This window comes from Callorhinus ursinus, unplaced genomic scaffold, assembly GCF_003265705.2.
Source record: "Callorhinus ursinus isolate GAN/ISIS: 27379988/994484 unplaced genomic scaffold, GSC_fseal_2.0 scaffold2, whole genome shotgun sequence".
Lineage (NCBI taxonomy): Eukaryota > Metazoa > Chordata > Mammalia > Carnivora > Otariidae > Callorhinus > Callorhinus ursinus.
In genome coordinates this window covers 108,314,686-108,339,179 of record NW_027397064.1, presented here as the reverse complement: position 1 = coordinate 108,339,179, position 24,494 = coordinate 108,314,686, and the positions used below count along the sequence as shown (strand labels likewise).

At 44.6% G+C, this 24,494-nt stretch overlaps 1 protein-coding gene and 1 long non-coding RNA gene across 4 annotated transcripts in view; one reads left to right on the top strand and one right to left on the bottom strand.

The window, feature by feature from the left end:
* The window catches only part of LOC112812989 (uncharacterized), an 88,923-nt gene extending 87,633 nt beyond the window's left edge, over positions 1 to 1,290 (bottom strand). The window contains exon 1 of the long non-coding RNA XR_012376107.1: positions 1,215 to 1,290. This is a non-coding gene — a long non-coding RNA (uncharacterized lncRNA). The remainder of the gene's footprint in view (positions 1 to 1,214) is intronic.
* AMMECR1L (AMMECR1 like) lies at positions 344 to 23,307 on the top strand. Of its 3 annotated transcripts, XM_073885660.1 has the most exons (9): positions 344 to 663; positions 2,185 to 2,294; positions 7,999 to 8,125; positions 11,062 to 11,506; positions 15,155 to 15,265; positions 15,577 to 15,691; positions 16,338 to 16,428; positions 17,913 to 18,009; positions 19,703 to 23,307. In XM_073885660.1, the coding sequence occupies exons 4-9, from the start codon at positions 11,100 to 11,102 to the stop codon at positions 19,812 to 19,814; spliced, it is 933 nt and encodes a 310-aa protein (XP_073741761.1). In that variant the 5' UTR covers positions 344 to 663; positions 2,185 to 2,294; positions 7,999 to 8,125; positions 11,062 to 11,099; the 3' UTR covers positions 19,815 to 23,307. The 3 variants fall into 3 exon arrangements, with proteins under 3 accessions (XP_073741761.1, XP_025713714.1, XP_025713724.1); XM_025857929.2 differs by lacking the exon at positions 7,999 to 8,125 and having other exon boundaries at positions 345 to 663; XM_025857939.2 differs by lacking the exons at positions 344 to 663; positions 7,999 to 8,125 and adding an exon at positions 1,290 to 1,841.
* The last annotated feature ends 1,187 nt before the right edge of the window (positions 23,308 to 24,494 follow it).

Below are 24,494 nucleotides of genomic sequence, written 5' to 3'. Positions count from 1 at the left end.
CGCGCTCCGCGTTCGTTCGCAGAGGCCGAGCGGCCCGGCGTGCACTGCGCCGGCCGACAGTGCTGGTGGCTGAGCGGATGGAACGTAGCGCTCGGACATGAGCCGGGCCAGCCGGCACCTCCAGATCCGCTCCGCGTCTCCCCTTTTATTCCAACTGCCTGGGATTCAGCCCCACGAATGGAAATCAGCCCTCTAAATTCAACCCCGTAGAGTCGGCGCCAGCCAATAAATTGTGCGGGGTCAGACCACGTGACAGTGGCGGGGCGGTGCTCTGGCGGCTCCGGGATCTCTATGGTTTTCGCGGCTCGCTAGAGGGCGTGTGGTCCACTGGAGGACTCCCTACATTCTTCCTCCATTACCTCACTGCCTCCGGTGGCTGCTGGGATACTGGAGGACTCGGGTCCCGGCTCGACTCAGTCCTCCAGCTGCCCGGGGAATACCTCTAGCAGTTCTTCCCTGCCGCCACCGCCGCCCCGTCGCTTCCTCCTCCGCCCGCCCGCCGGCCTTCTTCGCCCCGCCCCGTCCGCGCCGCGCGTCCGGCCCGTCTGCGGGCCCGCTTCTCTCGGGAGCCCCCACCCAGGCGCATGGCTCCATGAAGCTGGAGGAGAAGGCAGAGCGCGAGAGGTCCCGTCCACCCCAGCTGCGTCTGGGCCAGGAGAAAAGGTGGGAAACTCGGGCTGCGCCGCGCCCTCCTCCTCCTCCTTCCCCGCCGGGCCCGGCCTCCCTCGGGCGGTGTCGGGCCTCCTCACCCCAGGGCGAGCGGAGGGGCCCGGGACGGGGTCTCTGGGGTCAGCGGCGAGGGTCCCGGGGCAGCGTGGGGGAGGGGCTGCCGGGTGGCGGGGGAAGAAGCGGGCGGGGCCTGCGGGCCGCGTGTCCCCACCGAGGGCAGGGGGGTCGGGAGGCATTGCTGGGGAGGGGTAGGCGGACGCCCCTGCCCTGGGCCGCGAGGTGAGGTGAGGCAAGGCCAGGCGAGGCTCCAGCTCCTTTCTGCACGCCCTCCAGGAAACGGTCTCGGGTCTATGTAAAGTTTGGTGGTCTCCGGCGCCGCCTGGCGGCCCCCACCCACTGTCCCGCCGCCCCCTCCCCCGCCCGGCGTCTGGATTCCACCCCCGCGGCTCGGCCCTCGCTGCCCTACCCGTCGCTCTGGCGTCTCCCCAACTCCCCCTCCCCACACATGGTCCCGTACTCTCCTTCCCTACCCCCTTTTTTCTTACCTTTCACCTTTCTGCCTGCTTTGCTCCCCCTGCTCCGGCCTCTCCTTCCCCACTCTGTCTCGTCCTTTTCTTGCCTAACTCTCTCTTTACGCGCACGCTTTTTCTCTTCTTCCTCTTCTCTTTTTTCCCAGCCCCACCCTCACTCTCTGCTTCCTTATCCACCCATAGCCCCATTTCCATTACCTCTCCACCTTAAACTCTTTGAGTTTTATGCCTTTCTCTTCCTCCCAGGCTGTGGGTTTTGCCCTTCATTCCTTGCCCTCCTCCCTTCCCTGTCCTGATCTGAACTCCTCACTTTGCCACACTCCCTTACCCTTATCCCTCTGGGCCTATCCTCTTTCACTGTCCTCTGCTTGGATAGTGTGGGTGGGGCTTGGAGTCTCCTGTTTACATCTTTGGGAATAGCTTAATTCTCTACTACTGGGGGGTGGGGGAAGTTGTTGAAGAGATTTATGCAAAATTAATAGTAAGGATGGACGACTCTTACCAACAATTGTCATGTCCACATGGGGTGACAAGATGGCCTGTCCTCAGGACACTGGCATGCTGTCCAGTAATTCTTCAACACCATCTTTGCAGAGGATTTGGGAATACGCTTGTATTCTGGAGAGTGGAGAGCCTTAAATGGTATATCTTGGCCTGAGAGCAAGTTTTGATCTAAATTAGTGGTGGAGGAAGTTTTAATGTGTGTCTCATGTTCAGGTTCAATAAAACCTTTGATCCTCAGTGTTCTCCCTTCTTGGTGATGACACCAAGGATGAGGTGATTCAGTGCATGGGACTGCCATTGCTACCTTATATTTAGATTTTGAAATGTTTTGTAGTAGGGAGAGCCTGTTCCTAGCTGTTGTTTTCTTTCTTTTTTTTTTTTCTAGAAATTGCTTGATGAAGTTGTAATTTTTCAGAAACCATATCTCACCTCTGGACTGCCTTGATTTTGTTCATTCACTGCACCTGCATTTCTGTCTTAGGTACAGGAAGAAGGAATGGAATCAGAAGGAAGAAAGTTCATTTCAGAGACAAAATAACTCTCCTCCTCTGTTATAGCTGTGCCCCTGGCAATACAAACTATCTGCTTTCAGTGAGTATTACCTTAGACATATTTAGAATGTTTAGAATTTGTTGCTGTTACTGGTTTTAGCCCTGTGCTAGGACATTAGAATGTAGGTTTACTTTTTCACTTGTATTTTTTGCTTCCTTGAGAAGGTCCTTATGTTCTAATGTTGATGAATTCTACTTGCTCTCTTAAAGTAATTTAAATATGTAAAGACAAGTTTATTTTCCATAATCCCATTAGATAGTGGTGTAGAATTACGCTTATCCTTTATGTTTTTAGTACAGGAAGGTCTGGCTCCCGCCCCTTCCCAAATTACTCATTTTTAAGACAACCAAAGATCAAAACTCTAAGGTTAATGCAGTTCCTGATCAAGGTCAAGTATTGGGTCTCTTCCACATGGTTATAATCTTCAGAGATTTTTGGAAAATTTGCCCTAAATCTGCTACAGTGATACTATTTTCTGGAAAAATTTATATTACAGCTGCATCCTCTTGAGCTTATTGTGGTATGCTAACACTTGTAAGAGTGTTTTTCACAGTGCTTCACATCTTATTGGAGCCTCACAATCCCTCTGTGAAGGAGACGGGACAGATATTTCCGTTTTACAAATGAAAGAACCAAGGTCCAGAAATATCTGGCACTTTGCCATAGATCACATAGTAAAGGGAGGGGACTCTAAAAACAAAACTTCTGATTCCTGTGTTTTTCTTTAAGCTAAGTTGAAATGAGAATATATAGTTCTGTGCATTTTTGTAAATCTGTAAATTTTAAAAGAAGTTATATAGGTAGATCTGTATTTTGCGGGGATCACTTCTCAGCCTAAGATCAAGTGTATTTTGCAGGGAAATTTTTCAAACAGCGTGTGTTTGGATATGTGTATGTTTGTATGTTGAGGTTTCAAAAATATAAAAGTGATTATTTGAAATGATTACCGGTATGTTTGTGGGTTTTTCATCTGTTTCTTGGAATAGTTACATAAGTAGGCAGAATTACAGTTCAGATGCCATTTCCTTACTCATACAACATAATTATTAAATTGAATTTCAGTTCAGTTCTCTATCACGAAGGAAACAACCCATTCCCTTCTGTATAAAGCTTGATTTGAACAGACATTTGGACACTACGTAATAACACAAAAAAGCAGAGACTCCTTTTTTCTTTACCTCTTTCCTACCTCCCAGATCTATTTGTTAGAAGGTCATGCTTCCCAATAAGTTGTTTTGAAGCTTATCTTCAAAAGGTGAATCTAAATTTTGTTTTTTCATCTCCAGGCTTTTCTAGCTATTTTAATCTGGTTATTGTTGGAAATCTAACTAGTTTGACGCAGAGGTTCCATTAGTATAAATCAAGACTTCTACAATAATAACATATACTTGGTTTCATCTCTTTTTAGTGTATGTAAGCTTAAGAGAGGACTCCGGTAGAATAGAAGTGTGGACAACTCAGACAGCCCAGTATTCGTTCTTTATATTTTCTGGCATCTCACAGTGGATGATTTATTAGAAGCCATTGCTCTGCAAAGAGGAAAAGCATCAAGGTCATTAGAGTAATAATTTCATTTTAATAATATGATCTTTTAGACTACAAGGTAGTTCTTAATAAAATTTTATTATGAGGGCATTCATTTTTCTAGAAATTGTAAGAATGTTAAGCTGTGTTATTTTTATAATGTACCCTTCCATAGTGGTAGTATTAATAACAGCAGACGCTTTAATAAATAATAGTTATGTGCCAAAGAAATGCTAGATGCTTTTCACGTCTTACGCATTGAATGGTCACAAATAATCCTCCGTGGTATAGGGAGCCTAAGTCCACAGAGATGTGACAACCTACCTGAGTTTGCATAGCCAGTACATGACAAGTCAGAGTTAGAATTTGAGCTTAGACTATAATCCCAGAGCCTAGGCTCTGTCCTCTGATGATGGGAGCTGCTCTGTGAAGATGTCAGTGAACTTGAGGAGAGTGAAAGGGACCCTCAGCAAGGGAGGAAGGCCATCCTGCCCAGCCAGCCAGATCCATCAGGGTGTCTTCACATCTTCCCCTCAATACTGGTCTCTATACCTTTGTAAACATCAGCAGTTTATGAGATATCATTTGTATTAACTCCTGAAAAAATAAATTCCCAGGCACATAATATTCCAGTGAGTAGCTCTTAAAGCACCCCGTCATTCAAAAAAGAAAAAAAAACTTCCCAAGTACAGTTTAGAAGCTGGGTATGGCCTGTCAGAGGAAAGCCTTGAGCCAGTCTAAAGTTAAATACCACCTAGGCCTAAGTCCAGGACTGACCAGTGACTGGTGTGTTTTAGCAAAGAAAGCAGCTATAAGCATAAATCAAACCAAGAAGTTAATTTAAGGGATATTTGATCTAATTTTTAGAATGAATTGGCCACATTGGCTATCTATTTAGCTATGAATTAAACCATTCCTTGGTTTGGGCTGAATAGAGTTGATATTGTCAGTAAGAATACATACTTCTAATTCAGTTGCCTTCAACTTCTAGCACAGTGCACAGTCGGCACCTCACAGTAGAATCAAAGATCTAAAGATTAGTTTGTGCCACAAGCATTCTTTTTAAAAAAGACAAACCAGTGAAATTACTAGGAGATCTATAAATAAGATTGTTGGCACGTATGCTATATGCAGGGCACTGTGTTAGGTGTTGTGAAAAGAAACACAATGCCACCCAGCCTCTGAGAGTAAAGGTAATGAGTTCAGTGCTGTCTGGAATTGAGGTGGCATGGTAAGCCACCCAGCCCAGAGCAACAGAGCACTGCTCAGCTTCCCCACAGAGGGAGGAAGAGTTACCATCTTTGGTTGTGGACCCTAATGAAGGTCAAGACACCTTGACTGTTGCATGTCAGGTAAAGGGTGTGGTGCCTTTTTCAACAGTAAACATGCTTCACTATACTTGACACATGTTAGGTTAGGAGATCCTGAAGGAAGAGGTAAAACTGTGATTCCTGTTACTTCTCCAGCTTTTGTGGAAATAAAGGTATTGTCTCCCTCTGGTGGAAATCCAGTTTTAACTTGTTCATTCTCATTGATTGGTCTAAAGTAGATAGGCGGTAGAAAAATGAGATCAATGCTGCTGGCTTTTAAAGTGGCCCTCAGAGGCACCTGGGTGGCTCAGGGGGTTAAGTGTCTGACTCATGATTTAGGCTCGTCATGATCTCGGGGTCCTGGGATGGAGCCCCACGTCAGGCTCCGTGCTGAGCATGGAGTCTGCTTGTCCCTCTCCCCTGCTCCTCCCTCTGCATGTATGCATGTGCTCTCTCTCTCTCAAATAAATAAAATCTTAAAAAAAAAAAAATGGCCATGGGGCACCTGGGTGGCTCATTCGTCAAGCGTCTGCCTTCGGCTTAGGTCATGATCCCAGGGTCCTGGGATCGAGCCCTGCATCGGGCTCCCTGCTCTGCAGGAAGCCTGCTTCTCCCTCTCCCACTCCCCCTGCTTGTGTTCCCTCTCTCACGCTGTGTCTCTCTCTGTCAAATAAATAAATAAAATCTTTAAAAAAAAAAAATGGCCCTTGGGGCACCTGGGTGGCTCAGTTGTTAAGCACCTGCCTTGGGCTCAGGTCATGATCCTGGGGTCCTGGGATTGAACCCTGCATTGGGCTCCGTGCTGAGCAGGGAGCCTGCTTCTCCCTCTCCCTCTGCCTTCCACTCCCCCTGCTTGTGCGCTCTCTCTCTCTCTCTCTGTCAAATAAATCTTTAAAAAAAAAAAATGATCCTTGAGTTTAGCTTTGAAAGAGTAAACCAGCTGAAGGCTTGGAAGAGTCTCAGTGATATATGTGTTTATAAAGGTGGTTGATGAATTGAGCACTGTCTGGAATTGAGGTGGCATGGTAAGTCACCCAGCCCAGAGCAACAGAGCACTGCTCAGCTTCCCCACAGAGGAAGGAAGAGTTTTTATACCTGATTCCAATTATTTCAGATGAACTAACTTCATAGTATCCATTCAGGAACTCCTATATCAAAGTACCATTGTTGATAGTTTTCATGAGGTTTGGGAGAAGGGTGAGAACAAATGCACACACAGTTTTAGAAAAGGTGGAGTATGTCATTAGGAGTAATTTGTTTTTAGCTGGTTAGTCTGTTGTATTGAAATGCTGTTCTGAGGTCTTGTAGGCTGTACTCAGAAGCCCAGCTGTTGGAGAAACCAGAGTCTCTTTGGTCATTGGAAGGCAGTCCTGGGAGCTGAGTCGGGGACTGCTTAGTTGTGGTGAGATGGCCCACTTTTTTTTTTTTTTTTTAAGATTTTATTTATTTATTTGACAGAGCGAGAGAGTACAAGCAGGGGGAGCAGTAGAGGGAGCAGGAGAAGCAGGCTCCCCGCTGAGCAAGGAGCCCAAGGTGGGGCTCGATCCCAGGACCCTGAGATCATGACCTGAGCCGAAGGCAGACGCTTAACCATCTGAGCCACCCAGGCGCCCCTGTTGGAGTAGGATTAAGAGAGTCTGAAAGAGAAAGTTGTTTTGTTATTGTTGTTTTAAGATTTTGTTTATTTGTCAGAGCACAAGCAGGGGGAGCAGCAGGCAGAGGGAGAAGCAGGCTCCCTGCTGAGCAAGGAGCCACATGCGAAACTCGATCCCAGGACCCCGGGATCATGACCTGAGCCTCAGGTAGACACTTGACCAACTGAGCCACCCAGGCGTCCCTCAAAGAGAAAATTTTGATCAAATTGGTGAACAGGGTTGATATTCTAAATAAGTATTTACTCCCAGCACTCTTGTTTCCTTCACATTCTTCACCTGTAAGTTACTTATTTGCCTTAGGCCAACAGATAAGTAAAATATTGACCCCCTTAAAAACGTGTCTTCATAATAATTCAGTAGGAGGGGAGATAGAGTGAGTAGGTAGGCTATAGTTGAAATAAGATTGACCATATGTTAAAAATTATTAAAACTGGTTCTTGGGTCCATTATACTATTCGACTTTATGTTTGAAATTTTTATAGATTTAAATTTAGGGAACAAATTTTTGAAGAAATACCTTATAGTTTTGATGCAAGAAGTCTCTAACTCCACCTTTGGTCATTAATTGAGAATATCAATTGAATTGCTTGCTTAGTGGCCTCCAGAGAAATGCTTGGGCCTAAGGAGCCACAGGATTTGGGTTGGTTCTATTGATTTCAAATCATAATTTAGGAGGGTGTGGGGAATTGTTAAATGTAATCACTTGGTATCTCTTGTGATCATGTTCCACTGCAGATCAGTGCCGTATGTGGTGCCTAGGCAGAATTTTCACCTGCCTTGGTGTGGTTTGAAAATCCTTTCCGTTGCTCCATTGTGGGGTGTTTCACCAGTCAGGTAGCTGATGATACCTGCTAAGGAACACCTAAGTTGCCATCTCATGACATGTAGCTCTTCCTTCAGGTATGCTTTGGTGTATTGAGAGTGGGGAAACATTTCTTTTTTTAACTGTTGTGTTTCTTCCCTTCTCTTTGCTGCTTTGAACTTTGGTGCTTTCTGGAGACCTGTTAAAACTCCAGCTCTCCAGAGATAATCCTGCTTCACTCAACAACATGTGTCTTAAGCCCACTGCCCACAGTTATGCGCAATGTAGAAAGGCAAGAGGCCAGTGACATCCTCTGTGGACTCAAATGACAGTGGTAGGGCACTGATTATGTTCAGGGTCATGGCTTGAGATGTTGGCTTTGGGCATAGGTCGTTTTTTTAGGCCATTTGATTTTACTATGTTTTATTATTTTATTATTTTTAATTTTTTAGTAATCTCTGTACCCAATTTGGGGCTTGAACTCACGACCCTGAGATCAAGAGTTGCATGTTCTTCCATCTGAACCAGCCTGTGCCCCTCCTGCTCCATTTTTGTTGGCAAGATTCTGTGAACTCTTAGGTTGGTTTTATTCTACCTTGAATGTAATTTTTTTTTTATCAAGGCTTTAGGAAATGACTGAATCCAGTGGATATTATTTTTTTTTAAGATTTTATTTATTTATTTGACAGAGAGATAGCAAGAGCAGGAACACAGCAGGGGGAGAGGGAGAAGCATGCTTCCCGCCAAGCTGAGAGCCCAACGCGGGACTCGATCCCAGGACCCTGGGGTCATGACCTGAGCCACCCAGGTGCCCTCCAGTGGATATTATTGGCAGGCCTCATCTTCTCTGTGGCTTGGTGGAAGGACCCAGGCCTTGGAGTCTGACAGATAGACTGTGGTCCAAACCCTAACTCTGCCACTTAGTGGCAGTCTGATTTTGGGCAAGTTGTATTGCTTATTAAGCCCAAAGTTCCTCCTCTGTAAAATGATAGTAACATCGCCTGCCTTGCTGAATGGTTTTGAGAATTCAGTGTAATGTTTAAAGTGTACCTGTTCAGAGCAAGGACTGATCTAAGTGCTAAGTGCCTAGCGGAGTGCTGGCCTTCTGGGATTTCCATCCTAATGGGGCAGTTGAACAAGAACCCAAGTGATAAGAGCAGCTAGATATATTGCCACCTACTACATACCAGGCACTGTTTCAAGCACTTTATGCATATTAAACTAATTTAATTCTCCTAAAACCCCATGAGGCAAGTAAAGAAGTACCATTGTTATTCCCATACTGAAGAAACTGAGTCATGGAGAGTTTGATCCCAGAGGAATCAGAATTTGAACACTCCATTTGGCTCTGGAGGCAGCATTTTTAACCAAGCTGTTCTCCCTCTTTTAACAACATAAACAAGAAAGACAACATCCAGGGCGCCTGGGTGGCTCAGTCGTTAAGCATCTACCTTCGGCTCAGGTCATGATCCCAGGGTCCTGGGATCGAGCCCCGCGTCGGGCTCCCTGCTCAGCAGGAAGCCTGCTTCTCCCTCTCCCACTCCCCCTGCTTGTGTTCCCTCTCTCCTGTCTCTCTCTGTCAAATAAATAAAATCTTTAAAAAAAAAAAAAAAAAAGACAACATCCACACTCAGAAACAAACTTGTCATTGGGGGTTTTATTGTATTAAGTACCTAAGGCTTTCTCAAAAAGAAGCCTGTGTCAAGCCAGACATTGAAGTATACAAGCTATTATCCCTCAGCTACAAGCAACTTTCATCTCACTGAGAGTTGCCCTAAATACAAAAATGTGTATTTTGTTATGGATCAGCACATATCAAGAACATAAACAGGGTGCGTGGGTGGCTCAGCTGGTGAAGTGTCTGCCTTCGGCTCAGGTCGTGATCCCAAGGTCCTGGGATTGAGCCCCGCATCAGGCTCCCTGCTCAGGGGAGCCTGCTTCTCCCTCTCCCACTCCCCCCTGCTTGTGTTCCCTCTCTCGCTGTGTCTCTCTCTGTCAAATAAATAAAATCTTTTAAAAAACATAAATAATACTTGTAAACTTTTGTATTTCTTTCAGCCTAGAGTGACACCTTGTTTGTGTAGAAATAATGGCTTTGCAAATGGGTATGTAAATATCTAATTTGATTTAAAAGGTTGTAGAATTTACAACCAAAATACTGTATTATAGAGCAGTGTGTAAAAAGGCAAATTATGTTCAAAAAATAAAAAGACAATTATATGTTACATGTCCAAATCACAGGGAGATATAAGTGTTCTTTTTTCAAGTCAGCAGAATTTTACAAACTTTGGTATTATTGACATTGAAATAAGTAGGACCTATTTTCCTGATTCTTTTGAATCAGAAAAGCTCTTGGTTGTGTTATAGCTGTCCATTTTTACCTCAGGCTGTTTAAGAAAAAAAATTCCTTCCTTCCGTTCACATCATCAGATGGGATGTTCTGGTTTCCTGGCCCATCCACTGCCACACGTTGTTAGGCTGAGTGGCTTTGCACGCACCTACCTCGCTGTGACAGGGTAGAAATGGCTACCTCACAAAAGGCCTGTGAAGCTTGGGTCATTTGTGTGAATAAAGGTTCCTACTAGGTTGTAGCTTTTTTTGAATTGGGGTTTTGAAAGGATAGAGAGATGTGTAGAAATTGGAGTGAGTTGAGAGAACCAAAGAAAATGAGCAAGGCATTGGAGAATGAGAGTTGTGAGGACAGAAGGGTGGGAGCCTTGTGTTGGAAGGTGTGCTTCTTTCAGAATGGCAGCTAACTGCTTTTCGTATTCACTCAGGTCTAGGGCTGAAATCACACAGATTTAGGTTAGTGATGAGTAAAATGCTGAAAGGATGTGGTTAACAAGGAAAAGCATGAAGTTTCCTCTGGGGCTCTTTAAAAATAGGGTGGTCTAGGGCGCCTGGGTGGCTCAGTTGGTTAAGCGACTGCCTTCAGCTCAGGTCATGATCCCGGGGTCCCGGGATCGAGTCCCACATCGGGCTCCCTGCTCAGCAGGGAGTCTGCTTCTCCCTCTGACCCTCCTCTCTCTCATGCTGTCTCTCATTCTCTCTCTCAAATAAATAAATAAAATCTTTAAAAAAAAAAAATAGGGTGGTCTAATTTGGAGGCCCTAAAAGGTAGACACAGCAATGATGAAGAGTCTGACAGGTCCAGTGCTATCTTGCAGTCTTGAAATGTCCTCGTGCAGCTCCACAGTGGCTACCACCTGCCCTTCCTTCTGCCCTAAGGAGTCCTGGGCAAGAGGGGCTGCTTGTTTCCTGTGTCCGTCTGTGGTGATCATAAGGCTTTATGGAAAAGGAAAAATAGTTCTTTAGGAAAAGGTTAGGAGTCCATAGTCTGGAGCTCAGGGTCTCTTCCAGTCATGCTGGTCTGCAGCCTTTTGTGACCTGGTGACCTGGTGACCTGGATGAGAAAGAGAATTTGATGATTTTCCACGTAGACTCTTTCTTTTTGATTTTTGTCTTCTTTTAACTAACCTTTTGAATTAATGCTTAACTATTCTTTTTTTGGTCAGGGTTCTGCAGCATTCCAGACCTCCAGCACTGAATCAGGATGGGAAAAAGACGTTGTGTTCCTCCACTTGAGCCCAAGTTGGCAGCAGGCTGTTGTGGGGTCAAGAAGCCCAAGTTATCTGGAAGTGGAACGCACAGTCACGGGAACCAGTCCACAACTGTCCCCGGCTCTAGTTCAGGACCTCTTCAAAACCACCAGCATGTGGATGGCAGCAGTGGTCGGGAGAATGTGTCGGACTTAACTCTGGGACCTGGAAATTCTCCCATTACACGAATGAATCCCGCATCGGGAGCGCTGAGCCCTCTTCCCCGGCCCAATGGAACTGCCAACACCACCAAGAATCTGGTGGTGACTGCAGAGATGTGCTGCTACTGCTTTGACGTCCTCTACTGTCACCTCTATGGCTTCCCACAGCCACGACTTCCTAGATTCACCAATGACCCCTAGTGAGTAAATTGGTCAGGTGCAAGGGACAGTAAGAAAGGCATGATGACGTCTTTCTTGGGTTCTCTTGAGAGAGTCTGACGCTTATAAAAAGCTTTAGCATCATTTGGGCAGAGGGTAATGGGAATAGGATGATGAGTAATGTCCAGACAATACGTAGAACAATATCTGGATTCAGTAAGGGGTCTAGGTTACGCTTGGAGGAGGTCTGGGCTTGTTTTTAAGGTAATGTAGAAATTAGGATTTTCTTCTTGGTTCTTCTTTTGGTTGGTTGGTTTATATTGCAGTGGGTAGGTGATTCACCCTCTTGAGTGGAGGAGAGGCCACACATAACATCATTGTGGACCCAGGTGTTGAAGTCCAAGTGAATTGGAAGTGTCTGAGGGCCAGGCTAGAGAGTAGGAGCGCATTTAGTGGCAGCTGTGATACTCTAAATAAGGGTCCCCTCGCTTTGTTCATCAGTAATCCCACATGACTGCTCACACCCCACCAAGAATGTCAGAATCTGCTTTACTGTTTTTAGTTCAAGACTCCTGTTATTTGTCCCAAACTCTCTCAAGGTGTCAATGACTTAAACAAGGAGTATGTATAAAGTGAAGTAATCCATGCCAGTGTTTTTCTTCTTCCTCAGAATTGGAAGCAACTCTGAGCTGGCTATTTTTCCTTTCTTCTTTCCTTCCTTCCTTCCTTTTTTCCTTCCTTCTGGCTTTTTCTTTTTTCCCTTCCTTCCTGCTTTTCTTTTCTTTATTTTTTTTTTAAGATTTTATTTATTTATTTGACAGGGAGAGACACAGTGGGAGCAGGAACACAAGCAGGGGGAGTGGGAGAGGGAGAAGCAGGCTTCCTGCTGAGCAGAGAGCCCAATGCGGGGCTTGATCCCAGGACCCTGGGACCATGACCTGAGTTGAAGGTAGATGCTTAACGACTGAGCCACCCAGGCACCCCTTTCTTTTTTTAATTTAAAATTTAGATAACATACAGTGCAATAGTGGTTTCTGGAGTAGAATTTAGTGATTCATCACTTACATACAACCCCAGTGCTCATCATAACAAGTGTCCTCCTTTTTCTTTTTCTTTTTTTTTTTTTTAAGATTTATTTATTTATTGTAGAGACAGCATGCGAGCACGGGGAGGGGCATAGGGAGAGGGAGAGAGAGAATCTCAAGCAGACTCCCCACTGAGCACAGTCTGACTTGGGGATCAGTCTCACAACCCTGAGATCATGACCTGAGCCAAAACCAAGAGTCCGATGCTTGGTCAACTGAGCCACCCAGGTGCCCCACAACTGACCTCCTTAATACCCATCACCCATAGGGGCGCCTAGATGGCTCAGTCGGTTAAGTGTCTGCCTTTGGCTCAGGTCATGATCCCAGGGTCCCAGGATCCAGCCCTGGGTGGGGATCCCTGTTCAGTGGGGAGCCCGCTTCTTCCTCTCCCTCTGCTGCTCCCCCTGAAAAAAATACCCATCACCCATTTAACCCATTCTCCCACCCACCTCCCTCCATCAACCTTTAGTTCTGTATCATTAAGAGTCTCTTATAGCTTGTTTCCCTCTCTCCTTTTTTTCTTTTCCCCCTTCCCATATGTTCATCTGTTTTCTTAAATTCCACATACGAGTGAAATCATAAAGGTATTTGTCTTTCTCTGACTTATTTCACTTAGCATAATACACTCTAGCTCCACCCACGTTGTTACAAATGGCAAGATCTCATTCTTTTTGATGGCTGAGTAATACTCCATTGTATATAATACATACCACAGCTTTATCCATTCGTTAGTGGACATTTGGGCTCTCCCATACTTTGGCTATTGTTGATAATTTTTTTTTTTTTTTAAGATTTTATTTTTAAGTGTCCAGCCAGGTGCCCCTGAACTGGCTTTAAAAGAGCACTGAAGAGATGCTTTTGGAGCATTCATTGACCTAAGATCATTCATTCTTCGGCTGTTAATGCCATATTGGAGCAATGCATAGCCCTCCTGGTCAGGGAGTGGGGAGAATATGAAGAAAATGTCCTCACTTTTGAGAGACTTACCAAGTTAGCACATCACACACACAGAGCTAAATAATGTGTATGGCACACTCTCTGGGCAGAAGTAGAGGGGAAGTTACTCCTGTGTGATTGTGTCGGAGGAGAGAACATACAGAGAACTGTGCTAACTTTTTAGGGGAGTTTTGCCATAGGATACCATGGTCAGAAAAACAGGTGGAGATTCTAAGCCTTGATCCTCATGGGATCAAGTGTGTCCCACACGAGAGAGGGATGTGGATTTGGAAGAGTGGGTGGTGGCTACGGTGTTGTAGGGAATGGGCTGTTGTATTCAGGGGCTTATATTTCCATCCTGCAGACAATGGCATTCTTGAGGGCTTTTTGGTTGTTTTTGTTTTTAAGATTTTATTTATTTATTTGACAGAGAGAGACACAGCGAGAGAGGGAACACAAGCAGGGGGAGTGGGAGAGGGAGAAGCAGGCTTCCTGCTGAGCAGGGAGCCCAATGTGGGGCTCGATCCCAGGACCCTGGGACCATGACCTGAGCTGAGGGCAGACGCTTAACAACTGGCCACCCAGGCGCCCCTCTTGAGGGGTTTTTGAGTAGGTTTTGGGACAATAACTTTGGTACTGTTCAGGTGTTTAGTGGAAAGAAAAGTTAGGCAGCAGATCTGCTTTATAACAGTGATCAAAGTAGGCAGCTTTAAAAGTTTAAGTTTAAAAGTTTAAGTTGCGGGCGCCTGGGTGGCTCAGTTGGTTAAGCGACTGCCTTCGGCTCAGGTCATGATCCTGGAGTCCCTGGATCGAGTCCCGCATCGGGCTCCCCGCTCAGCGGGGAGTCTGCTTCTCCCTCTGACCCTCCCCCCTCTCATGTGCTCTCTCTCTCTCATTCTCTCTGTCTCAAATAAATAAATAAAATCTTTTAAAAAAATAAATAAATAAATAAATAAAAGTTTAAGTTGCTTTTTAGAGGCATTTTGCTCAATATGAGAAGTAAAGGCATAGGAGTATAGAGGAAATACCAGGATGAAGGGACAGCTCTGTAACCTATTTATAAAAAATTCTGTTATATCTGTCTGATGTAGCCTGACGAGGACGATGCATGACTTTGGCCTAGAAGTAGAAAGCGGCAACTTCTAATGATGAGCTTTCTTGCGTAGACATTGCATTGTTTTTCTTTTCCCGAACATTTATGAGCAGGACAAAGGGCAGAGATAATTACAGGAACAATGGGGAGTTTTAGGGAATAGGGAGAAGGTTTGCAGGCCCAGTGTCTTCCTGAAGGATGTAACTGGGGAACATGGACACTCCGAAATATGGAGTAAAGAAAAGGAGAAAGACTTGGAAAATTAGAAGAAGCTGAATGCTGGGCAGAGGAAAAGGAAAGCAGCACAGACGTGTCAAAGTGAATTAAAACTATCAGCAAGGATCACAGGAAGGGCTGCACAGAGCTCCTTTCTTCACACTGTCTTATTGCGGTCTCCTCTCTCTCTCCATCCAGAGACTGCACAGTTGCCAGAAAGGCAGAGTCCTTCAGATAGCCACAATTCAGAAAACAGTCCTTTTGGGGAATAACAGAAACAAATGGGGCAAAAGCAAAGGTTTTGTTCCTATCCATGATTGATTTGGGGCTGGAGAATGTTTTTTGTTTTGCTTTTGTAGTCCGCTCTTTGTGACATGGAAGACAGGGCGGGACAAGCGGCTTCGTGGCTGCATTGGGACCTTCTCAGCCATGAATCTTCATTCAGGACTCAGGGAATACACGTTAACCAGGTAATAACACCAGACATAAGCTCTGTAGATAAATTGGCTAGAATTGAAAACAACTGCCTGACTTTATTTCTTCTAAGTGGTGAAGTTTGAGTGTTCTCTTTTTGGTAATCAGGGAGTATGGGGGCTTTAATCTGGTGAGTCACTTAACAGTTCAAGTGTAGACAGTTAATAGCATCAAGTTATTTTTAGCATATTAGTGCTGATGGATAATCAATATTCTCTGCATAGCTCAGAATTCATAAATATTCGGGCACATAATGTTGGCTCCCAGCTCCAGAGCAGCCTCACTTATGTTTTCTGTCCCCCTCCAGTGCACTTAAGGACAGCCGATTTCCCCCCCTGACCCGAGAGGAGCTGCCTAAACTTTTCTGCTCTGTCTCCCTCCTTACTAACTTTGAGGATGCCAGTGATTACCTGGACTGGGAGGTGAGAACAGCCGCATTTGGAACTCTGCATCTCTCGTTGCATTTGGGTTCGGGTTAGTACATGGTAATGTATCTCCTTCATTGAGAGAGGGTATAAGAATGTGAAAGCTGAGTTTGGAAGCAATTGGGGGCCACATAGGTGACAGGAGAGGTGCGGTGATCTTAGAAGTAGGAAGAAATGTGAAGTCGTCTTTTCCTGTGTCTTCCCAGTCCACTCTTGTTCCATAGCCTTCTCCCACATCTAATAGGATATGATACTGGGGATAAAGAGAGTATTCCAGATCCCTCTTGGTAAGCCCTTGAGTAAAAGTTGTGAGGAGTCATGAGTCTAGATCAAAACCCTGTGGTATGTTTAATGGAATAGATTAAAGGTGGAATATTTAACATTATTGGATGAGCTATTGAAAGAATTTATTTCTACAACCCTCATACTTGGAGAGATGGCTACATGTGGGCTCACCGCTTCCCTCAAGCTGAAGTTACTTTGTCTTCTATACCTGAGGCAAAGACTTAGTCATGAAAAAGCAGCAGGTTCTCCTTTTCTCAAACTTGGATCGAGCTGGCCAGGGGACAGTGTCAATGAAATGTGGATGCCTGAAGTTCCATTAGAGTAATAAATGCTGTTTATTTGGTTATTTCTCCTGTAGGTAGGGGTCCATGGGATTCGAATTGAATTCATCAATGAAAAAGGTGTCAAACGTACAGCCACATACTTACCTGAGGTTGCTAAGGAACAAGGTGAGTTTGACAAATGGAATTTCAGTGTTTACTATTCGCAGTGTCACCATTTAAAGGCAGGGAAGTGGTGTGTATTGTCTTTCAGCCCAACTGCAGCAAAGAATGAGTGCCTTTCTTCCTCTTAGTGTCTATCAAAGTCTTACAGAATGAGAAATAAACTCCCAAAAAATGCAGGAGCTGGGGAAGAAAAGGGGTAAAGACTTCCCTTACTCAATCCCTTGTTTCACTTCCTCTCAGTGAAAAGTTTTATTCCTTGGCCCTCAAAACAAATGCCAGCAATCAACTGGACCATATTATGGAGTCCATTGTAAAGGGAAGCTACCCATATCAGTGGGTTTTGAACTTTTGGTCATTAATTTTTAAACAGTGTTATATTTGGAAAAAGGCAAGACATAATCCTTTTTTTTTTTTAAGAACTTAGTAGGTAATAAGTTCTTATAATGGGACAATAAAGGTAGGAGGTGGGCTGGGTAGGTTTTCTCTTTAAAAGAATATTTGGAAGAATACCTTCCAGTGTTGCTTGTGTGTTCTGTGATATGTAACCCAGTTTTCTTTTCTTTTTCTCTCTTCTCTTCGTCCCACCCACCCACCCTCCCTTCTTTCGTCTCTGTTTTTGAAAATAACATGTAAAACACACAGTACTTACTGGGTATGAACCTGGAATAGAAATAGCCAGTTCAGTGTATCAATGAACTAATTATGTGGAGAGTGATTGCCTTATTGGTTTCCATCATGGTTGTGTTTAAACTTTTTCAAAAGCCATGTGTATGTGGCATAAAAAGGAAGCCTTTTAGCCACTTTGAAGCCATAAGTCTAACATTTTTGTACAAGAAGGGACACCATAAATATTTCCTAATAGTGAGATGTGGCGATAACGGATAGATAATCAGATTATTTATGCCGTTTGAAAGTTGGTTGGCAAAATTTAAAAATCAGGGGTAATTTAGGGGTTTCTTTTTGGTTTTCAGTATTATCTGTTAAAAATGTGCAGGAACAACATAACGATGTATGTGTGAACAACTTTCCTGTCCTTCATGAAGGATTGGCTTCCTTCCTGCTATCAGTTCTCTGTAATAGAAAACAGGAATCCTAGAAATCATCAAAGTAAAGGAAGGCCACACAAAGGAATACAGGCTGCAGAATATGAATTCTCTCCTCTCACAGAACAGCCTTCGTTACCAGCACTAGGCCAGCAGGCCAGTCTTAAGTTGAGACCATAATTATACTGGGATCACATCTGACAGGAAAGACAGGAGCAGGGGGCCTGGGGACAGCCATTATGGTGTATGTCAGGTTATCATCTCATGTCTCCGATTCTACTTGGATGTCAGTGAGGCAGATGGGGCTCTAGGGATGTGGGGCCAGTGTCCAGCACTCCCTTTGACCCTAGCGGACCTGGCTGCTTCTCTTTTCTTGCCGTGTGAGAACATACCCTACTCTTGTGTCATCGTGCACTGAACTCAGTGTGCCTCTCTTCTCCTCAGACTGGGATCAGATCCAGACAATAGACTCCTTGCTCAGGAAAGGTGGCTTTAAGGCTCCAATTACCAGTGAATTCAGAAAAACGATCAAACTTACCAGGTAACCCACTGTCTCATTTTCCTTGTCATTTTAATTTAGCTCGGGTTGGATGGAGGATACTCTTGATGGAAAGGGCTAGAAAAAATTTTCTCTGTTAATGTCCCTAAACTAAAGAGGTATGGGTCAGGTTTAAGTTGGGAGGAAGCAGTGGCAGCAAAGGCAAAGACTTCCCAGCGTCCTGGGCTCTGCAGCAGAGTTGATGGCAGAGCCGGAGCAGAGTTTAGGCCATGATCAGGTGGTGGATGTCTTCACCAGACCCACTGCTTGGGAGGCTTAAGGGGGCAGACTGAGGTCAGGAATGAAGGCTGTCAGCGCAGAGGTCCAGGGTCAGTTGAAGTCACATGCAGTCAGGTGGCAGGGGATACAGGTGGCATGTTAACAGAATAGTGAGACAGTGCTTTTCACAGAGTTACAAGGAAACATCCCTCTCATTGGGGGAGGCTGCCTCGAGTATTAGAATGCACACGGACTTGGAGTCTGAATCCCAGCTCCACCACTGCCTACCTGTGTGACCTGGGCCAGTTACTTACTCTGCCTCTCTGAGCGGGGAGGGGGGACTTTCCTGTTCATAAGAAGTGAATGATAATGCCTCGGGGTTGTTTTAGAGTGTGGTAAGGTAATGTATGAAGAATTTCTAGCCTAGGGCCAGGCAATAATTATAGGTGGTCAGTAGATATCAGTTCTCTTGCCATCCCTACTGAAATCAGAAACACTGAGAGGTTTAGCTTCTGTGGGCTTCTGTGGGCCTCTGTTGGCTCCCTCATCTGTAAAATACTGAATAATCATACTAACCTCACAGGTCTATTTGGAAGATAACCCAGTGTTTTTGAAATGCTTTGGATTCCAAAAGAAAAAAGAAAAAAACTTCAAATACAAAGCATTATTATTATTATTATTATTATAATTTATTTGAACAGCCATTTCCCTGTCAAAATTCAGGAATAATCACCTTGCAGTGGAGGAGTGATTACAGTGGGAAAGAGATGGCTCTGGGTAAGGATTGTCACACCCAGCTCCTGTGGTCTGTAGTAGGCTCCATAGGTTTGTAACACCCCATGCTTCGCATCCTGACTCATGGCTCTTTCCAGAGCAAAGCCAAAGTGCTATGAATTCTGTTCTGATGACCCTGTGATATGATATGGCATATTCATCTGGGAATTGAGACCCGTCCTATATAGCCCCAGGATCCTTTAACCTGCTTCATCAGAATTTGACCCAGAATTAGGTATCTGTGCCCCTTTTAGTTATAAATAACTTGTTTGTTGCTTTTCTGCAAATTGAGGTTGCATTTCTGTCAAATTTATCACATTTTATGCAGTAGACATGCAGTTTGCACTGGGCATTGGTATAGCCATCTTCCAGTCTGCCACCCGTGTAATTTGACCTTGACATTCTTCATCCAGACCCCAGTAGCAGATTGCTTAAGAGCAGCCTGATAAGTAGTGTTTAAAGGTGGGATGTGCAGAAAATACATTCTCAGGGGTGAATTGTGATTGTGCTTTTTCATCTTGTTCATTTGTAATAACAACATTGTTTTCTTGTGCTGTCTTTCATTTTCTGTAAGTAAGATTGCTCTTGGTCTTCCATTTTATTCTTTCAAAATGTGGAATAAGCTTTTGGTTTTCTCTGCTGAGTGACTTTACAAAACAAAGGGTTTGAGGTTCCTAATACCCTTCCCTGTTTCCTTATACAGGTACAGAAGTGAGAAGGTGACAATCAGTTACGCAGAGTATATTGCTTCTCGACAGCACTGTTTCCAGAATGGCACTCTTCATGCCCCGCCCCTCTACAATCATTACTCCTGACACACGGCTGCATGACCAGTCCCACCCCCCTGTGGCCACCAATGGCTATGACATCATTGGAGCAGATGCCTCCTCTTCCTGGTCCAGTTACTTCTATTACTGCACCATTTTATGATGCTAGCTTCCGTTGCCAAGTCTGCTCAGCTGACTGAGGGGGGGCGGGGTTATACTGAATGAAACAGAACTTGAGGGGCCCAAGCCTTATCTCAGCCTTTCCTCAATATGGGGTTCCGTTGGATTGGGGCTCCTCCATGACTAGTGAGAATTACCGTGTGGGTTCAGAAGACCCTTGGCATGCAGGTACCACTGCTGATTTGCCGCCTCTGTGTTGGCCACACAGTGGAAGCCGGAATTGGTGGTCCATGAAGGCTTACCCCACACACACCCCTACAGCCTCCCCAGATCAAGTAGGTGTATTCCCCTGGCAGTCTGGGCAACGGAGACCAACAAGAAACATTTTTAGGTTGTTTTAAATTCCTTTTTTAAACTTCCAGTTTATTGCATACCAAGAGTTGATCACAACCTCCATGCTTCATAAGTGGACGCCATGTTAGGGTTGAACGTGGGCACCATGAGTCCTCCGAGGCTCCTGGACAGAGACCCACACCAAGATCGGAAGCCCTTTGGATGGCGTTGCAGATCTCATTGCTCAATTAGCCTCGAAGGTTTTAATTCTCATCCCACTCTCAGTTGGATTTTCTGGCACTCTTCCTGCATTGCGTCTCCTGGTATTGAACAGAGCTCTGTGGTGTAGCCTGCTGAGGACTGGACTGGGATGCCCATGGGAGGTCCCGAAATCATCGCTGCATGCAGTGAGGAAGGAGAGACCTCTTCCTTACCACCCGGCTACCTCACTCCTCTACTGGTAGCAGTGCCTATAGCTGGATCTAGGTTCTCAGAAGGCATAGGTGTTCCAACAAGCACTTGGGTTGGGCTTTAGAAGGACACGTCATAGGAGAGAATCCAGGGTCTCCAAGCTGTTTTTCTTCTCAGGCAGACATCCTGAGGGACCTTTAAGCAGAGGAGTTCCTTTGTCTAGTTTGCCTGGAGAAGTGGGAAGACTGTTGCTGTTTCGGTCCTTTCCAGGACTTTAGAACAAAGCTGTGTAATTAAACAAGATGAGTCTTTATCTTGCCTAACATGCTGGGAATCTTCACCCCACTGTGGCAAAATTCCAAATAGCCCATTTTATTCTAGGTCATTCAGACTTTCATGTGGCATAGTTCCCTTCCCCATTGTTGCTGATTCCAAATAGCTGTCAGCAAGTTTCTCCTCCCTCTTGCCTATTCTTCCCTCATTTGGTGGCAGAGTTCATAGAAGCTGGGGACTTGGAAGATGCTTTGGAAACATTGTCACAGAGGCACTGCTGAAAGGATTCACAGGAAGAGGTGGCCAGTTGGAAGAAAGGACCCAGAGGGTGATACACTGGTTTTCAACAACATGCTTAGAGAACTCTTGAAGTGGATTGGGTGTCAATCCAGTGAACACCATTGTTTTGATTTAATTTATTTTTTGAAGTTTATGTGGTGATGGTGTGGCTTTCCAAAATGGGCAAATATCCAAATCAGAAGAAATTGTTGAGTTTTCTTCTGCCAGGAATGCGGGGGGAGCAGGGACATAATCCAAGAAACGACACACATGCCATTCTAGGCATTGCTGTCTCATTTCTTGGAAGAAATGGATGAGGGGGAGCAGATTTGCTTGGCACCATCCTCTGCTGTTCACGAGGATACGAAATGTGCAAGGGAAGTGGGCTGACCTCAGGATGCTCAGGTCAAGGCCGCACCACCCTATCTTAACCATTGTGCTGCGTTCTCGCATCCTGCCACTTTTCCCTTGCAAGGTTAATGAAAAAAAGCTTTTGAAGATGAAGGGATTGTTTCGTGATTTCCTGCTGCTGAGAATAATAAATGTCTTGTTAACAAACAAATGTGACGATAGTTACTCTTAGGTGCCATGGATTGATGTCAGGGTGGTCAGCTCTGGACTAAACCACCCACCTCCAATTTGTACAACAGTATTGATACATAGGGCTACACTCATTACTGTTCAAGTGTTCTGTGTTAAAAGTTGTGTTTAATTTCTAAAGATTAAAAAAAGCAAAAAAATTGGTGCTAAACTTTCACCCCTGAGCACGCTCAGTGAGACTGGTCATGCAAGCATTTACTACAGTGCCATGCTCTTCAAGCCTATTTTTTCTTGTAGAAATGTTGCCCTATTTGTCTTCCCCAATGTATAGTATGTTTTTTATTTTATTTTATTGAGGGTGGGGTAGGATACCTGCCATTTAAGAAAATGAACAGAAAAAAACCCACGAAATGGGGAAAAAAAATCAGTGCACAAGAATTGGGCTGATTAAGCCCAGGACCACACTGAAGTGGGCTCAGAGGTTTTGGAGTGAAGAAGCCTTACTCCCTGCACATTCCCTCATGCTCCCATACAAGTCCAGCAATGGAGATGCTCAAGTCCCTCTGGCCTTGTCAGGGGGGCTCAGGAGTCGACCAAGGAAAACTATTTGGCCCCATAAGGAATGCCACGGTCAGTGTCTGTCCTGAATGGGGCCTAGTCAGGAGGCGGTCTGGAAGTGTACGGTCATGGTCACCTCGTGAAGACGTGTGGCAGGTGGCTCTCAGGAAAAATACTAAGTTTGGATCATCCATGCGGCAGCTTTGCATAGGGAGATGACAGCTCCGAACTGGAACTGAACTGCCTTCCACATGCTTGACCAAAGCAGTGATGAGGGTGGCCAGTACAGGTGGTGTGAGTGGCAGGTCTGAAAAGAAGGGAATGTTTTCTGCTTGGTGTTTACTTTGTCCTTGGGCTGCTCAAGCTGAACAGTAGGTAACTGCTGTTAAGGAACCAGCCCACGTTGGCTGGTTCAGTTCGGAGTTTGATTCATCCCTAGCTGTGAGTGCCTTTTGGTCTGGAAAGTTGGCTTGTCTCATAATACCCACAGCTAGGACATTCTCTTTGTAATTATGAATTGTCCTTGTTTTACGTTAAGTAAAAGAGAATGTCTCTGATCACTAGGATTTGTCGGTGTTGGATTGTTTCCACTGTGAGGTTCTTAAACTTTTTCGCTTCATAATATTAAAGCAACTCATGTTAGAGACCCTTTCAACATGAAAGGTTTGTAGTTGAGACATTACATATATTTTATTGTTTATAATAAAAACCATCTATACAGAAGTCCTGGGTGTTAATTTTAATATTTTGCACAAGACCTGTTTTCCATGATATGTTAACACCTACACTTTCACTAATTGTTGATGCTATTTTCTATTGAGATTCTGGAGCCTAGGGAGCTATGTGTTCGTTTTATTTTCATTCTTACTTCCCTGAAGCAAGAGACTTTGTATGGCCTTCAGTGCAAAGACTTCAGACCAATTCTTTGTATTACACTTGGTTGCCTCTTGGCTATATAACTTCTGAGTGCAAATCATTGAACTCTTTAACGAAGTATTGTAGAGAATAAATCATAATGGGTAAAAATTGTCTTTGTCCTGCCCTTTTTTTTTTTTTTGGAATAGTAATTCTTTTTTAAGTTTATTTCAGTAATCTCTCCATCCAATGAGGGGCTCGAATTCACAACCCCAAGACCCAAGACTCACACTCCTCCAGTTGAGCCAGCCAGGCGCCCCTCACAATCATACATTTATTTTGAAGACTTTATATGAGAGAGAGAGCACGCACAAGCAGGGGGAGAGGTGGGGGGTTGGGGGGAGCAGGCGATCCCAGGACCCTGGGATCATGACCTGAACTGTAGGCAGTTGCTTAACTGAGCCGCCCAGGTGCCCCAATCATCTTTTTTTGAAGACAGCCAACCAGATGGTGTTTTTAGTCAGCCTGTGTGTTTTGCATGGTGTCTGTGATCCTCAACATATTTTTTTATTTGCACTTGTACTTTTTTGTGTGGTTGGTAGCAATTTCCCTGGAAATAACCTGAACTGAGGTTCATGTACCCTTTAAAATTTGTGTCTTTCTAGAAAGAAGGGTCATAGTTTTCATTAGATTTCCCTTTGAAACTGACCTTATCCAAAAAGCTAAAAAGTGGGGGGAGGGAGATGGTGCTCAAATTTAAGATCTCATTTGGTGACTAATTAATCCAAGCAAAGATTCTGGGACATAATGGTGTGGTCTAACCTTAAAGGGAAACGTTCATTTTGGAGGACCCAGAAAGGATGAGATGTGTTTGAAGAAAATGGCCAGAATAATTTTTCAAACATATAAATACACATGTGCTGCAATTGTCAGTCTTAAGTTCAAATCTTTATTTGCAAGGATGTTAATATTTTTTTCTTTAAGGATATCCAGTTCTGAGGCCCTTACACTTGGCGGAACTCTATGCTACAGGTATGCATGCTGTCGGAGTTAGATAAATTGGAAATAGACCACAAGTAACAAGCAACTGTTAAAACAGAAATTGATGATAGCACTGGGGTGTCTGAGAAGGAGTGTCTGTGTTTGGCTGGGGTTTTTTTTAAGATTTATTTAAGAGAGAGCAGGGGGAAGGGGCAGAGGGAGAGGGAGAGAGTAAGACTGTGCTGAGTGTGGAGCCCGATGGGCTCGATCTAACAACCCTTGGACCACCACCTGAGCCAAAACCAGGAGTGGGATGCTTAACCAACTGCACCACCCTAGATTCTGTTTCTTAAAGAGAAATTTTGGTTCTAGAAATTA